General features: G+C 42.5%; 1 protein-coding gene across 2 annotated transcripts in view; it reads left to right on the top strand.

Moving 5' to 3' along the window:
* The window catches only part of ZFYVE9 (zinc finger FYVE-type containing 9), a 63728-nt gene that overhangs the window by 43113 nt on the left and 3818 nt on the right, over positions 1-16797 (top strand). For both annotated transcript variants that reach the window (XM_069788742.1, XM_069788741.1), the window contains 6 exons: positions 4901-5125; positions 9907-9989; positions 10728-10832; positions 13539-13689; positions 15160-15240; positions 16612-16774. In XM_069788742.1, coding sequence (XP_069644843.1) covers positions 4901-5125; positions 9907-9989; positions 10728-10832; positions 13539-13689; positions 15160-15240; positions 16612-16774 — 808 coding nt within the window. The remainder of the gene's footprint in view (positions 1-4900; positions 5126-9906; positions 9990-10727; positions 10833-13538; positions 13690-15159; positions 15241-16611; positions 16775-16797) is intronic.

Raw genomic sequence — 16797 nt, 5'->3', positions numbered from 1 at the left:
TGTGGCTCTTTGTGGCTCTTGGTGTGGTAGTGACTGGGTTTGTATTGCTTTTCCAAAGCATGTGTGCTCATTTGCTCTTGAAGAAAATCCATCTGGCAAGATTGTCCCCAGGTGAATATTGCTTTGCATCTCTTGCTACAGAACTGGGATGCTTGGGTTTTCAGGATGCTGGCATGGTGTTTGGTACTTGGCCGTTCTTGGTTGTTACTGAGGACAGTGGAATGAGGACAGATGCAGCTAACTTCCCCAAACCACATATGTGTGCCTTCCCTGAGACTCGATGCTAATACCAGCTTTTTGAGCTGGGATTAATCAAAAGATATTAAGCATACATTAGGAATTTAACCTCACTGTTTTTGGGAAAAGCACCTAACTGGCTTCACCACATATTGAGGGCAATAAACAAATGCAGGAGTCTTTTTTTCTTTACCTTTCCTGGTATAAACTTTTTTATTTGAGTCCAGAAAGGATTGCCAACCTGATATGCAAAGTACATTGTTCATCTGAGGAAGATACCTAAGTGAAGAATTCAAAACAGCATGCATTGTGACTGAAGAGAAAGTCACATCAGTGGATAAAGGCATGTTTTCTTTAAAGGACTTTATAGAGCTGGTTAGGATTTAAAGTCAAGGGTAACCCAGCATAACTGAGAATAGAATAAGTACTGACCTCCTGCAAAGCTACTTTAAATGCATCATGCACACTTACGGCACTTCCTAAACAACGTTAATTGTCTAGATGTCAGGTGCTGGAACGTAATACAAGGAAAGGCACCTTTCTGTTCACTCTGAGAATACCTCTTTAGAAAGGAAGTCGTGATATTTTGTAAATTAAATTACATGCTTCTGAGAAGGATACCTTTTTTTGAAGGTTTTTCTGACACCTACACTTTCTCTATGAGCTTCTGAAACACAGTTCTATGCTTAAAATGTGTAACAGTACAGTGGGTTGGTTTGACCATGTCAGGTTGGTAACAGCAACTTATCAGTGGGGCCTTGACTTGAAACCACCTTCAAAGACATGGCAGAAAAGGATGACAGTCCCTGATCAGTGCAGAAACGTTTGTGGGACAAGCCCAAAGAGGCTTTTAGACCTGGGTTTGCTGGTTGAAAAGGGCACTAGAGAGGTGGGTGGGAAAACACTTGCTTGATATTTCCCGTGCTCTCGATATAGCAGGCTCTTGCATGCGCTTATAAATAATGAATTGCAGCACAACTACCTAATCCCAATAGTTTGTCCTCTTAATAGTGGTAACCTATTGGAGCTCGCACTGTGCAAGGAGTAATTTATAACACTGTGGCTTATGGTAGCAAAGTACTGAACAGCTGAGTTGCAGATTCCACTCTGAAGATTTTTTTCATGTTTCTGTTGGCTGAAAAAATTCCTGTTAAGGCATCCCAAGCGTGTGAGCCTTGAAGTTCCATCTCCTGAAACGGAAAAAATAAGTAGTCGTCCCCTTCTGCTGCAGCACTTGGCATCAGTCACAAGTGGAAATGTCTGATTGCTTTGTCATTCCAGTGGGCAGTACCACACATCTCAGAACTGTACGGTATTGTACAGCTTTGCTTTGCCTAGCCTCTTTCACGCAGAAAATACTTCAGAAAAGGGTGCAGAATTCAATTCAGTTTAGCGGATCATATGCTTCATACATTTTAAGGTTAGAAAGGATTATTATGGTCATGTTGTTGGAATCGAGACGCTAACCAAGTAATTTTATTATCAGGCCTGTAGCTTCTGTGTGGCTAAGAACAGATGGGAAGGGAAAAAGGAAGTATAAATGAAGAAGAGGAGATTAGTGAGGGTAGGTGGGAACTGCAAAAGCAAACGAGTGGAGTTGAGATAGAAAGGTGCCAGCAGCTATTTTAGATAAGAGAAAATCTTTTTTATGAACACCAATTGATACATTCGTTTGCGCTCACTAGCAGGATTCCTGAGTGTATTCACTGAGCAGGCAATAGTGTCACAGCACAGGCTGACGGAGAAATGCATTTGAACATGGGCAGGATCAATGGTTTTCAGCAGCTGACAACATTTGATGTGGCTCTATAAATCACGTTAGTCCTTCAGTTTGACCAGTAGCTACTTTTCATCAAGTATGCTCAGCTGAGCATTACAGAAATTGTAGCCACTATAAGAGTTCTGGGATTTGATCTGGGTTGATGGTGTCAGCTCTGGTTTGTGTGTATCTGTAAAATTACAAATCAGCTTCGCAGGATAGTGGCAAGCTACGAGTGAGCCGCACCCTGCCATGGGGTGCCTGGGCTGCTGAAGCCTGTCACCTTTTAATAGAGAACTTGAGAACTTAGTTTATGCAGCACCTTGTGGGTACAGAAAAGACAAAATTTCACTAAGGTGTCCACAAATCTGAATAGTAAGGAAACTCCTGAACTTAGTTGGAGTATAAAAGGAGCCTTTTGTTTACGGACCTGCCATTAGCTATATTTAAAACTGGAGGTACCAAGGTCCTGTGAAGGAAGCAATACTTGGTGGTGACTGTGCCAACGTGGTCTGGAGGGATGCAAAGTAGCATGGTCACATCTCCAGAGAGAGGGCAGGAATAGCTGTGTTATTCTCATGCTGGTGCTGGCTGTGTGGAGAGTTGCTATGACTTGGGACTTTCTTAGGGGTTCAGTGTAAAGGACAGACTTGAAAGGACTCATTGGTTAACCTTTCCTTTGCTGGCCAAAACTGTACCTACTGTATTTATTTTTCTTGCATTTGTAAATGCTTCTGTATGATTTTTAGGCTGTTTTGCAGTATAAAAACAGAGAAGGCTTAATTTGAAGATCATTGTCATAGTTTAATCCCAGCCGGCAACTAAGCACCACGCAGCCACTTGCTCACTTCCCCCCACCCAGTGGGATGGGGGAGAGAATTGAGGGGAGAAAATAAAAAAAAGTAAAACTCATTGGTTGAGATAAAGACAGATTAATAGGACAGAAAGGAAGAAACTAATAATGGTAATAATAACAATAATAAAAGGATTGGAATATACAAAACAAGTGATGCGTAATGCAGTTGCTCACCACTCGCCAACTGATGTCCAGTCAGTCCCTGAGCAGTGGCCCTGGCCAGCCTTCCCTCCAGTTTATATACTGGGCATGACATCACATGGTATGGAATATCCCTTTGGCCAGTTTGGGTCAGCTGTCCTGGCTGTGTCCCCTCCCAACTTCTTGTGCCCCTCCAGCCTTCTTGCTGGCTGGGCATGAGAAGCTGAAAAATCCTTGACTTAGTATAAACACGACTTAGCAGCAACTGAACACATCAGTGTGTTATCAACATTCTTCTCATACTAAATCAAAAACATAGCACTATACCAGCTACCAGAAGGAAAATTAACTCTATCCCAGCCGAAACCAGGACAATCATACTTGTATTACTAAGGTTGTCAAAGTTGCACTTCTGTGACTCATGTTTTTACTTACTTAAAACCTAGTGTTTGTGTGTCTGTGTGTGTCTCTTGTGTGTAAAAGGGAGAAACCCTCCAGTTACTGTCCAGTTGATGTGCATGTTGGAAACATGCACATTGCTGCCTTGAGTTCAGATACAAACACTCCATTACGAGGTGGTGAAGAAAGAGCAGAAACTCCTACTTAGCAGTCTCTCTGTCTGCTGGTGGGAAAGTCTGGGATTACTGCAGAAACCCAGGAGGTCTGTATGAGTACCTCAAACCCGTGTGATTCCTCATGAGTGGTGTGATCAACCACACCATGCTCTCTGAAATTAGTAGTGTTTTTTGTTTGAGAGCAAATCAGCGCTATTTAATAATTACATCGTCCTATGGAGAATTGTGATCAGCTCTTCTGTACATTATTTGCATGCTGCTGTTGTCATTTGATAAAAGGAATCACACCATGGTTCTTTGCTTCAGTGTTAAATGCTGCATTGGATGCTATAATAATCTAATCAACATTCAGATTCATTCAGCCATTCCAGTGTAAACATTTTTGGAAATTAAGAGCATCAAAGAGTAAAAATGTGAGTAAAAATTAGTGATGTTTTTCCCCTGTGTCTGTCTCAGTTGCGTTTTACATTAAGTATACTAATTAAATAAACACTCTTTTGTGTAATTCTTAAAATGACCCAGATCTTCAATATGTGTCTGAGCAGGCACCCCAGTGGTTTGCCTAAATGGAAGGACAACCAATGGGCATTAATCATTTGACCAGGTGCACATCTCTTCTTTAGTTGCAGCTGGATCTAAAAGTTTAGTTCAGTCAACAGCATCTTCTGCAGTGGAAACCCCTTGAATATCTGGAAGACACTGAAAACAGGCTTTCTTTGGGTGCTTTTGTAGTGCTAGGGGGAGGTTGCGGGTACCAATTCCTTAGCAGCAGTACTGGCCTGAGCTATTCTTCCTCTTCCCTGGCTATTCCCGGGATGCATCATCCCCTCCGTTACACTGCCTCTGCTACTTGAAACATGCAGATCTCGATGAAACAGGCCGATCACAGAAATGATTGAGGCTAGTCTCCCTCGCTGCTCCCCCAAGAAGAGGTGGTACGTCTGTGGTTGTACTGTCCTGGTAGCACTTGCGCGCATGGCTCAGTCAGGTGCAGAAATGAAGGTATGTGTCCATGTTCCTACAAAATTGACTTCCTACCAGTGATAGTCACTGAGTACATGTATCACCAAAGGTGGATCAACCACAGATACCATGGCTTTGGTGGCTCTAGTCCACAGCAGTTACTCCATAACAGATTACACACTTTTGCACAGGAGGTAACCTGAGCCCCTGTGTGCAGCAAATCATTGTTTCTTGTATGATTAATAGACATTCATGCTTCAGGAAGCAAAGTGAGTTTAATATGGATTTTTTCCCCCCCTTCTAAAAAGCTCTTTAAATTCTTGATATAGCTCTCAATCTGGTGAAGTAATGAGCATTTTTTTTTCATAGGTAACGTTGTTGGCAACCTGGGACACTCCTTTTTCAGCCAGAGCTTCCTTGGAAGCAAAGAACATGGAGGGTTCTTGTACGTTGCAGCTACGTATCAGTCCCTGCAAGACCTGGTGCTCCCAACCCCACCGTACTTGTTTGGCATCCTCATTCAGAAATGGGAGACTCCCTGGGCTAAAGTGTTCCCTATTCGGCTGATGTTGAGACTTGGAGCTGAATACAGACGTAAGTAACATGCATTCTTTTAGCTGCAATTATTTCTGCAGGAGAATATATTTAGGCTTAGAGCACACACACCCAGCCCTAAATTGTTACCCGTCAAAGCCACACAAGCTTAAACAGGCAAGTAAAAATTGTGTTTCATACCCATATTGCATCCAACTAACAGCACAGCAGTACTGAGGTTGTGATATGACCTACAGCCTTTTTACAACTGTACTGGTTCATCAGGGAGATTTTTGTGGAGACAAATCTAGTTCTGAGCGGCTGTTTGTAGTTCACTTAGTGACCTGAAAGAGAGTTATGTGCAGAGCAAGTCTAATTTAGCTGGTGTAGTCAGGACAAGGGAGAGCTTTTGAGACGTTAAGCTCTTTCAGTGCTGAAGTGGAAGAGCGTTTGCTTTTAGGTTTTTAAAACCACGCTTATTTTCCAGAGAATAACAATATGTGTGCAGGGGCAACTGACGTGGCAGTTTGTTGCAAAAATTCTGTTGCAACTAGTAACAAATAGGCTGGAGAGAGTGTTTTAGCTGAACAAAGTCTTAGCAGTTAGCATGAAATTAGCATAAAGTTAGGATAAAATCTTTTTCAAAAGACATTTGCCATCACTGGAGCAAAGAGATTATTGGAAGTCTGTCCACCATAATGGGCCAAAAATTTGGTGTCTTGCTCATCTGCTGTTTTAATTGGCACATTTTGTAAATCTGAATTACCATGAAAATACTGAAATAATAATGAAAATGTTAATTTCTTTTCAAAACTTTTTCAGAAATTTTTAACAAAATATGTTTTAGAATATGCTTTATAGTGATTTGTAAATTTAACTTGTGACATTTAGGGAACATTGGGGAATTTTTCATAAAATACTTATGTTACAGGAGAGGAAAAAGAAAATCTTCAAAATTTGCCTTCTGAAGATGAGGACTGTAGGTTAAACTTGTCCAAAGAAACATTAGTGTTAAAGGTGTGTAAGTTTGTGTGTGTATCCATGAGGTTTTTAAGTAAGTGCACTTACTCCAATCGGCATTTAGAAAAACAAAGATGCTCATATCTTGGACGTGACATCTGTTTTTGAGCACAGAAACAAATGTTTTGTTATTCATAAACAGAAGTACCTGCTCTGAGTATGTTGGGAAGCTGGGGTTTGAATAATTTCTGTAGCTGTGGTTTGGATTTAGGCATGTTCACTTGTGCTGTGACAGTTGTGACTGCAGGTCACTTCCTCAATCCCCTCTTGGAGGGGGCTGCATTTGTGTCCCAGGTTTCCTTGGACACGTCATCTTTTCTGGTGGAATTGTCAGATTTTGGCCATTTGTCCAGTACTGCTGGATGTGCAGCAGATCAGATGCAAGAATCACTTCGGGTTGCTAGATGTGCAGAAAATACCTGCTGATCATCTGCAGATCATAGAATCATAGAATCATTTAGGTTGGAAAAGACCTTTAAGATCACGGAGTCCAACCATCAACCATGCCCACTAAACCGTGTTCTGAAGTGCCTTGTCTATGTGCTTTCTCAATACCTCCAGGGATGGTGACTCAACCACTTCCCTGGGCAGCCTGTTCCAATGCCTGACAACCCTTTCAGTAAAGAAATTTTCCTAATACCAATCTAAACTACCCCTGCCACAACTTGAGGCCGTTTCCTCTCATCCTATCTCCAGCCACCTGACAGAAGAGACTGACCTCCACCTCCCTACAACCTCCTTTCGGGTAGCTGTAGAGAGCGATAAGGTCCCCCCTCAGCCTCCTTTTCTCCAGACTAAACAGCCCCAGCTCCCTCAGCCGCTCCTCATAAGACTTGTGCTCCAGGCCCCTCACCAACTGGTTGCCCTTCTCTGAACATGCTCCAGCACCTCAATGTCTTTCCTGTAGTGAGGGGCCCAAAACTGAACACAGGACTCGAGGTGCGGCCTCACCAGTGCCCAGTACAGGGGAACAATCACCTCCCTGCTCCTGCTGGCCACGCTATTTCTGACACAGGCCAGGATGCCGTTGGCCTTCTTGGCCACCTGGGCACACTGCTGGCTCATATTCAGCCGGCTGTTGACCAACACCCCCCAGGTCCTTTTCTGCTGGGCAGCTTTCCAGCCACTCTTCCCCAAGCCTGTAGCGCTGCATGGGGTTATTGTGACCCAAGTGCAGGACCCAGCACTTGGCCTTGTTGAACGTCATGTAGTTGGCCTTGGCCCATCGATCCAGCCTGTCCAGATCCCTCTGGAGAGCCTTCCTACCCTCGAACAGATCAACCCTGCCTCCTAATTTGGTGTCGTCCGCAAACTTACTGAGGGTGCACTCAATCCCCTTGTCCAGATCACTGATAAAGATATTAAACAGAACCGGCCCCAACACCAAGCTCTGGGGAACACCACTTGTGACCGGCCGCCAACTGAATTTAACTCCATTCACCACAACCCTCTGGGCTCATCCTTCCAGCCAGTTTTTCATCCAGTGAAGAGTACACTTGTCCAAGCCATCAGACGCCAGCTTTCAAGGAGTATGCCATGAGAGACAGTGTCAAAGGCCTTGCTGAAGGCAAGGTAGACAACACCCACAGCCTTTCCCTCATCCACTAGGCAGATCACCTGGTCATAGAAGGAAATCAGGTTGGTCAAGCAGGACCTGCCTTTCATAAACCCATGCTGGCTGGGCCTGATCCCCTGCTTGTCCTGGACATGCCATGTGAGCGCTCTCAAGACAAACTGTTCCATAATCTTCCCCGGTACCGAGGTCAGGCTGACAGGCCTGTAGTTCCCCGGATCCTCCCTCTGACCCTTCTTGTAAATGGATGTCACATTGGCAAGCCTCCAGTCCTCTGGGACCTCCCCTGTTGACCAGGATTGCTGATAAATGATGGAGAGTGGCTTGGCAAGCTCCTCTGCCAGCTCCCTCAGTGCTCTTGGATGGATCCCATCGGGTCCCATAGACTTGTGAGTGTCCGGATGGCATAGCAGGTCATTAACTATTTCCTCCTGGATTAAGGGGGGTATATTCTGCTCTCCATCCCTGTCTTCCAGCTCAGGGGGCTGAGTACCCTGAGGATAACTGGTCTCACTATTAAAGTCTGAGGCAAAGAAGGCATTAAGTACTTCAGCCTTTTCGTCATCTCTGGTGGCAATGTTCCCCTCTGCATCCGATAAAGGATAGATATTCTCCTTGGCTCTCTTTTTATTGTTAACATATTTGTAAAAACATTTTTTGTTGTCTCTTGCAACAGTGGCCAGATTGAGTTCTAGCTGAGCTTTTGCCTTTCTAATATTCTCTCTGCATGTCCTAATAAGATCCCTGTACTCTTCCCGAGTTGCCTGCCCTTTCTTCCAAAGATGGTAAACTCTCCTATTTTCCTGAGTCCCGGCAAAAGCTCCCTGTTCAGCCAGGCTGGTGGTCTTCCCTGGCAGTTTGTTTGTGGCGTGTGGGAATAGCCTGGTCCTGAGCCTTCAAGATTTCCTTCTTGAAGAATGTCCAGCCGTCCTGGACCCCTTTGCCCTTCAGAACTGTCTCCCAAGGGACTCTCTCAACCAGTGTCCTGAACAGGCCAAAGTTTGCCCTCCAGAAGTCCACAGCGGTGGTTTTGGTGACCCCCTTCCTTACCTCACCAAGAATCGAGAATTCTATCGTTTCATGGTCGCTAAGCGCATGACAGCCTCCGACCACCACATCTCCCACCAGTCCTTCTGTGTTTGTAAACAGTAGGTCTAGCAAGGCTCCTCCCCGGTAGGCTCACCTACCAGCTGTGTCGGATCAACCATACAGCCCCAGCTCGGGGAGTTCGGTGCATCTAGGACGTAGCTGAGCTGCTGTATGCAGCAGACATGGGAAATTCAGCACTTCTTGGTGCCTCAGGACACTGTGCATGAGTTGTCAGCTGTATGGTGCATGTGTAGGAGCGGTGATGCTTTCTAGATATCGCATCCATGTGCAGAAGCTGGAACTTATTCCTATCAGGAAATCCTGATGATGTTATTCAAACCTGCTGAGCATTTTGCAGCCCCTTCTGACTACACTGAGTGGCATTTTGGGAAATCAGGCTGAGTGTTTGCCTGAGGATAGTTCAGGAACCTTCCTTCAAACATGCATTTAGAAAACCTTGGCATTACGTATTACTGCATGAGTCATGTTCCAAGCACTGCTATGGCTTCTGCTGCAACATAATGTAATGGAGCCAGATCCATACACTACACTTTGAATTGCATCATAGATCTTTTACAAGTATGGCTAAGTCAGCCAAGGAATGCAGATATTTTGCATTGCTGACATACCGTAAATGTCCTTTTAATTGTTTTTTACATACTCCTGTATGAGTAATTGCCATGTTCTTATGAAATCATGAAAACAGAAAATGAAATAATCTGTATTATCACTTGAATGTCACACGTCAGCCACAGAAGCTAAAGGCTTATGATGCTATAGTGGAGAGCAGCAGGATGGTCATAAAAAAGGAAGAAGCCATTTCCAAGAAGTAGCCTGAGAAGAGCATTTAGAAAGGTCATCTTTGCAATCTGTGTCCAGATCGCTAGGTTCAGTCTTGCAGTGTGGCACTCGTAAGCATTCCATATAATTCTTCTTATTGGTTCGAGCGTGGTGGGCAAGGAGCCATGACACACATGTAAGGTGCATTATAGTGTTAAAACTATTCTTCGCTTTTGCTTTTTAAACTCTGGTCTTCTTTCCAGTCCCTTCTTGTGCTGCTGCTTACTGTATTCAACTGAGGAGATTGTATTGAGTCTGTTTTTGCAGAATCTCAGTATGTAAACTTCAATCTGACCTTTTCTGTTTTATTTTGTCCTAGTTTATCCATGCCCACTTTTTAGTGTCAGATTTCGTAAGCCTTTGTTTGGAGAAACTGGACACACGATTATGAACCTTCTTGCAGTAAGTGCTGAGACTGAGTTTGCACGTTTCATTGGTGTGAATGGATCAATGTGGGGAGAACTGTACTCCTGTTGCACATAGTAGCTGGCAGGCTTAGAAGATGACAAGAGGAAATAGTGGGCCTTTGGGTGAATTTACCTGCTGTTACTGATACTGGATGTTAGCTTTCAACAACAGGATGAATTGTAACAAGGTACCCAAATTAACATCCAAAACGTGGCCACTTGAGAATGTTTGGATCTTGAAACAAATGCGTTCGTTGCTTAGATTCTTTCCTCAGAAGTGCTAGGTCATCACAGTGTGCAGTCACAGCTCTCTGATTATACAGTGCTTCAATGGAAGCAAAGTTATTAGCTTTTCCTACTTTGCTAATATTTGCAATATAGAAAATTCTCTTTGATGCATGACTTAATCTCACTGCTTGAAAATCTAGTAACTCTATACAGTAATGTAACAGAACACAGAGAGAAAATTTTCTTACAGTGATGACATTCAAGGCTGAAGAATATTAATTTTGATGTAAGAAAATCAGTGAAATGACTAGCAGTCATGATGATGTTTTTTCATTTGTGTACTTTGATTATGTAGGTTACAAGCTGTGTTGTCTCCATCCCTCCCTGCCTTTCGGTCACTGATTATTTTAATGGGTTAACTAGTAGTCACTAGGATAGTTATGAAACCTACAGTGTTAATGATGATCATCACGCCTAACTTTTAAAAACTTGTTTTAATTACCAGGACTTCAGAAATTACCAGTACACACTGCCTGTGGTCCAAGGTTTAGTGGTTGATATGGAAGTCAGAAAAACCAGCATCAAAATTCCTAGCAACAGATATAATGAGGTAATGCTTGTAAGAAATACATTTGTGTACAGTTTCTTTGTGGTTGGAGGACCTGGGATCTAAAGGAATTTTATTTTATTCACTACCACTAGGGAAAACTGCTTCAAAAGCAAATGATAAATGCGTGATGCACGCATCGTTTGAAAGTGAGTGAGGGTGGCTCCACAGGAAGAATACAATTAAATTTAGTATTAATTAAACTCTTTTTCTTCAGTTTTTTTAACTGTTTACATATGAAGTGTAAAACTGGTTTGATTTGAGCAAATAAGTTGACAAACTTTACACTTGTAGAGGTAAACTAGGAGGAAAATGTGCATTAGCTTTTCTCATCTATGTTGCGTGTGCATACTTGAAGAATTTACTAGTATTTGTTGGATTGCTGTTTATTTTATGTAAAATTTCTCTCAACATCTAAATTTTATACTTTATTTCTGGTGTGAGAAAATCAGCATCTTTAGGATTTAGTGCTGTTGAGAAAGCTGGGTGAGAAGGTATTTGAACAATAATGAAAGAGAGCAATGGAGAACGTGATAGATTTCGTGTTCTGTCTGAAGAGGAGGGGGTAACTTCCTATTTTGGAACCAATCAGCAGCTGGGGTGAGAGCAAACCTCCTGGGCAAAATAGTATTCGTAAAAGTTCTTGTAATATCACAGCAGAATACAGCTTTATCTCAGGAGAGAATTTCCCTGCAGGAAGCATTTGAGTAAAATAACACTGAGAATAAAGAAATAAATTGAGCAAAAAGAAAAAGTGTTCTTATCTGAAGTTTGAAAAAGATGAAACTGATGAAGCAAGAAGATAAAGGGTCTGTATTAATTCTTGATGCAGTTGTGAGAAAATGGAAAGGCTCATTAAAGTTTGCATGAATTAAATGCAGATTGGCACACAAGATGCAGTTTAGTGTTAGCTGTGCCTGGCGTTTGCAAGTGTGTTAGCTTCGGTTCCGTGTTAGACATTGCACTAAGCTGGACTGCGAGGAAATTCCTGTGTTGTGCAGCTTAGCAAAATCTCTGCATCATGCCTGGGTTCTCTTTCCAGTGTGAAGCAAGGATTCAACTTTTTAAAATGGAGAAAGTGTTATTTATGTAACATTATTGCTTGCAATCCAGTTGAAAGGTTGAATTACTAGAAAATTTTCACCTGAGTTTAGTTTGAATTAAGATGAATTAAACCACAAGACCTTTACTTTTTTCCCCGTGTAAAGCAGTATTTAATTAGAAAAGTGTCACTCTAGATCTAGAAAGTGAAAAACTAATTTTAAATCTCATGCATGGATTAAATGTGGAGAATTCAGACTGTAATTGACAAATTAAACATTAATATATAGTTTTTCTATTAACTACATATTTTTATCTTCAAAATTATTTAAATTTTCTACAGCTGACAGTGATACTTAGTTGCCCATTTAGTCCCTCAGGAAAGGTGACTGTCATTTTTTAATCAGTTGCCTCATTACAAAGCACAGTTGCCATGTCCAGTTGTTTCTTCTTATGCTGAAGGCAACTACTGGGCTCCATAAAGATGGCTGCTGTTGAGCTAAAATCTTGTTTCTGGAGCATGACATGATAAACTAGATAATGAAATACACTCTTGTCTGATGCAAAATCTTAATTAAGTTTCCTCCCCAAACATTACACCTGTGCACATGTGTCAATAGTGAGCATCAGGTAATGTACCTGACACTATAATTATGGTTTTATGTTAGACTGAGAGACACAAATGTGTTGTGTGTAGCGTGCATGCTTATCAGCTACAGGAAGCAGGGGATGGGAGCATGAGTGCTGTTAAGATATGTCAAATAATTCCGCATTTTCCTTCTCATCAGGGTTTTCACTGGGGTGTGTGTGCATGTAATTTAATTTGCCTTTTTTTTCTTTTAAGCAAACATATAATTTTTGGTTTTGAAACAAATTCTGGAGAGAGAGGACTCCCTCAGTTTTCTTTTGGGTCAAAAATCTCATAGTCTGAGCCTCCATGAAGAGGAAGAGAGGAGAAGAAGGAAGCTGTAAAACTTACAAGAATATTTTGTCAAGGCATGTAACTAGGTGCATGTTAGATGATAATCAGGAAAACTGAAGTGCACATATATCACAGACTTTCTGGATGCTTTTTGGAGGCCTTCTTTGCAGAAAATTAAAATTATTTCTGGATGTCTATAATTCAGATCTTTTTTAAAAAGTCTTCAAATGGGGAACATTGGTCCCAATTTTACCACTTCATGCAGGTGAAGCACAGAGACACTAAAGCTTTGGTGTCTGGTCATGGCAGAACCAGGATTAAATGCCTCAAGTCTGAATGCCAGTCTAGCACTGAACTGTGGAGGCAGCATTTGTGATTTACGCCATAAGCAACTGTAGTTTTGTAAACAAGCCAGATATTTCCTCCCAATGTTTTTCTAATATTTTTTTCCTCTGAATTTATTTTTTTTAAAACAGCTAGAGATAATAGCTTTTGCAACCTGTATAGCTCAGCTATCCCTTATACCTTTTATCTCAATTACCTAAAAGGTGGCACTTTAAAGCATCTAAACAGTATAAGACCTGAACCCTCTTTTCAAAAGCAGTTTATGGTTCTGAGTGCTAAGATCTGACATGAGAATATAAGCACTGTTGAGAAGCTTTGTCCGATTAAACCGTTCCAAGAATCACCTATTTGTAGTAGTGCTTGACGAACAGGGTAGAAATGGTAAACCTTTTTGTTTGCAGATGATGAAAGCCATGAACAAATCCAACGAGCATGTTCTAGCAGGGGGAGCGTGCTTCAATGAGAAAGCAGACTCGCATCTGGTGTGTGTTCAGAATGATGACGGGAATTACCAGACGCAGGCCATCAGCATCCATAATCAGCCGAGGAAGGGTGAGAAAGGGGGTTCACGAGGAGGCTGTTCCTCCCGGCGCTCTGCATGACTTCTTTGCCGATTGTGTTACCGTTCCAGCATGTGGCTCTGAATCAGTCAGAACTGGGTTTGTCTGCATTTCACTGAGTTTCTGTTAGACAGAGAAAATAATTCTGACTGCTGGTGTTACTGAATGGGCAGCTTTGTGAGTTAGACATGCAACACAAGGAATAGTAACACGTTGCTCTATCTTGCCCTTTACCCTTTGGTGTTTTACTCCCCTTTGCAGAATCCATGATCTCAGATGTCAGGGGGCACGCCGTGCGGTTTGCTTCCTGTGTACAGTCCACATCACACTTCTCTAGGTCAATGGTGCTGTTTTGAATTTGTCTGAGAGGTGTTCTAGCAACTTGGTAGATCAAGCAGACGCAAAATAAAGCACATAACAGCTTGCTTCCTTGTAAATATGGTAATAACTGCTTGCACAATACAGCTCAGGACTTGCGGTGCTCCAGAGGTCACAGTGCTGTTAACTCATTTAGGACACATCTCTCCGTTAATGATGAGAGCTGTCTTTTGGCATTATTGGAGACTACAGGTGAGGTTGTGGTTGCCTGTGCTTGACCTATGCTATGTGAAAGGAGGAAGATTAGGTTTAGTACGAGAGAAAGGTGAATAGGAATAACCAACAACAGCAGCATTTTAATAATGCATCTTCAAGAAACAACTCATGTTTACCTCAATTAGACCATCTAATTTCCAGGCTTTGTTTTTGTTAGAGTAGGCTGAAAGGCTGCAGGAGCAGTGTGCTGAGAATTTAAATGTTGTGGTTTGGGGGAAAATTTCTGGCAAAGAGATTTATACTATCTCCAAATGAGGACAAGCAAGACAGAGGCCAACTTTTATGTTTTGCAAGTATCCCCAGTCACTCCAGTGAGTATACTGGCATGGGATGTCACTCAGGACTGATGATCTTATCTGACTTCTGTTCATTGTACATATGGGACAAGAAGAGGGATTTCCAGCAGGAATTTCATGATGCTTTGTGGTCATTTAAGAGAATTTTACTTTCAATCAGGTGGCTTTGAGCTGTGGCCTTACCAGTGGGTTGGTGTTACGGTGTGATCCATAAACAGCTCGCTCACTATCTTTGCCAGCTGTGTGGGAACATTTAGTAGTTAATTATGTACTTGGTTACCCTAAATTAGTAGTCCTGAAACTTAGAGGTGTGTATGGGGAGAGGGAGAGTGATGAATTATGAGCATTCATTAAGGTTGACAAAAACTGTAGTCCAGTTTAGAAAATAACTGGGTGATTTGCCTTTCCATATCCAAGCCTGTGATGTGCATTAAAGTCACCATAATTCTAAGCAGCATTTGTCCTGATTTAGATTAATCACCTCTCTGGATGATGGAGCTGTGATACCTGATTCTTGTGTAAGGCATCGTTGTGACGAAAGCCTCACTAAATCACTCCTGTTGTTGTTGCAGTGACTGGTGCCAGCTTCTTTGTGTTCAGTGGAGCTTTAAAATCCTCTTCAGGCTACCTTGCCAAATCCAGTATAGTAGAAGGTAAGAACTGAACTGCTTGCTTAAAACACACTTCTTCCCTCTTAACACAGCTCAGCTCTGTAGTTATCAGGTGTGGTGGTGCATAACAGTGCTTTGCTGTTACGCCTTGGGCATTTGAATCATGCTGCTGCTTCAGCTTTATCCTACTTCTTAGCAGAAAAACCCTGTTTCCTTCAATGAGGAGGAACTTGTCCAGGTGCTGTAGAACAAGAAAATGAGGGTAAGATAGGAAATACTTGGCTTGTGAGCCTGTGATCAGTTTACTGGTTTGGGTTGAATGAGGAAATTCTGAGCCTAAGAAATATGGAATGTGTAATCCACCGACCAGAAGAAGCCCTACTAAACTTACTCTGTTCCCAAATAGCTCTGCCTTATGCAAGATTATGAATGTGCATTGTTTATATGCTTGTGTGTAGGCAGATGAGAGCATGACAGGTCGAGATTGTTGAGCTGGTACCTCTCTGATTTGGTTTGTTCTTCTTTTAGCAGTTGTCATATCACAGAAATAAATGCCGACTGTGTACACTGGATTGAAAGCCGTTATTGCTTGTTAGCTGAGATACAGAACTTTGTAGTCTAACCTCACTGCAGACGTGACAACGCAGACAGTAGTGTTTTAAGTGTGCTCCTTACAGGTTGCGAGTGAGGTATGCAAGAAGCCCCTGCGTGCAGTCAGTTTGCACAGCTCCACTGAAGAGCAGGAACTCCTTAAGCTGCACCAACTTGAGAGCTTGCAGCTGTAGGAGTGTGCAGTCCATGGGCGAGTGGTCACCCAGGGCTGAAAAGCAGCCATCTCACTGCAAGTCAGTATATGTAGGTCATTATACCATTTTCTGTGTCTAAATTGGTGGTTTAGTGCAAGACAGAGGTACAGGTCGATTCAGGCAAGGAGTCTGTACGTTGGGGAAGTGTATCATCCCGAGTTATTTCTGCAGCAATTTAGACCGATCCAATCCAAATTCTCTATCTTTTGCCACTGTCAGGCAAGCATTGACTTCGAAAAAGCTGCATCGCCGCTGGAGCCCTGCTTCCAGTGCCAACAGAGGTGACAGCTGACTGGAGGTGGGGCACATGGGGTTTCTGAGGTTGCCTAGAGCAGGTGTCAAGTTTTGAGGCAAACTAATGCGGCTGTTGCTATAGCTGACTTTACCTGGTAGATGGACTTCACATGATCCTCGTGTTTTCCCTAGTCAACACTCATCAGTGCTACGTTTTAGGAATCCGAGTTCACTTGGTCTTATGTAGCGCTGCTGCCTATGACTCTTAAAACAGATGTTTAACCTTTCTGTTGCAAAAAGAGGAAGGATGTTTTATTTCTTTTTTATCTTTGCTCTGTTCAGCGTGGCTTATCAGGATTTCTTGGTTCCCTAGATGGAGTAATGGTCCAGATAACTGCTGAGAACATGGACTCATTGAGGCAGGCCTTGAGAGAGATGAAAGACTTCACCATCACTTGTGGCAAAGTAGATGCTGAAGATCCTCAGGAACACGTTCATATTCAGTGGGTAGAAGATGATAAAAACTTTAGTAAGGGGTAAGTAGAGGAGCAATCGCTTG

Source organism: Haliaeetus albicilla, chromosome 8 (assembly GCF_947461875.1).
Source record: "Haliaeetus albicilla chromosome 8, bHalAlb1.1, whole genome shotgun sequence".
Classification (NCBI taxonomy): domain Eukaryota; kingdom Metazoa; phylum Chordata; class Aves; order Accipitriformes; family Accipitridae; genus Haliaeetus; species Haliaeetus albicilla.
Note: the sequence above shows the minus strand (reverse complement) of the source record. Positions and strands in the feature narration are given on the sequence as shown.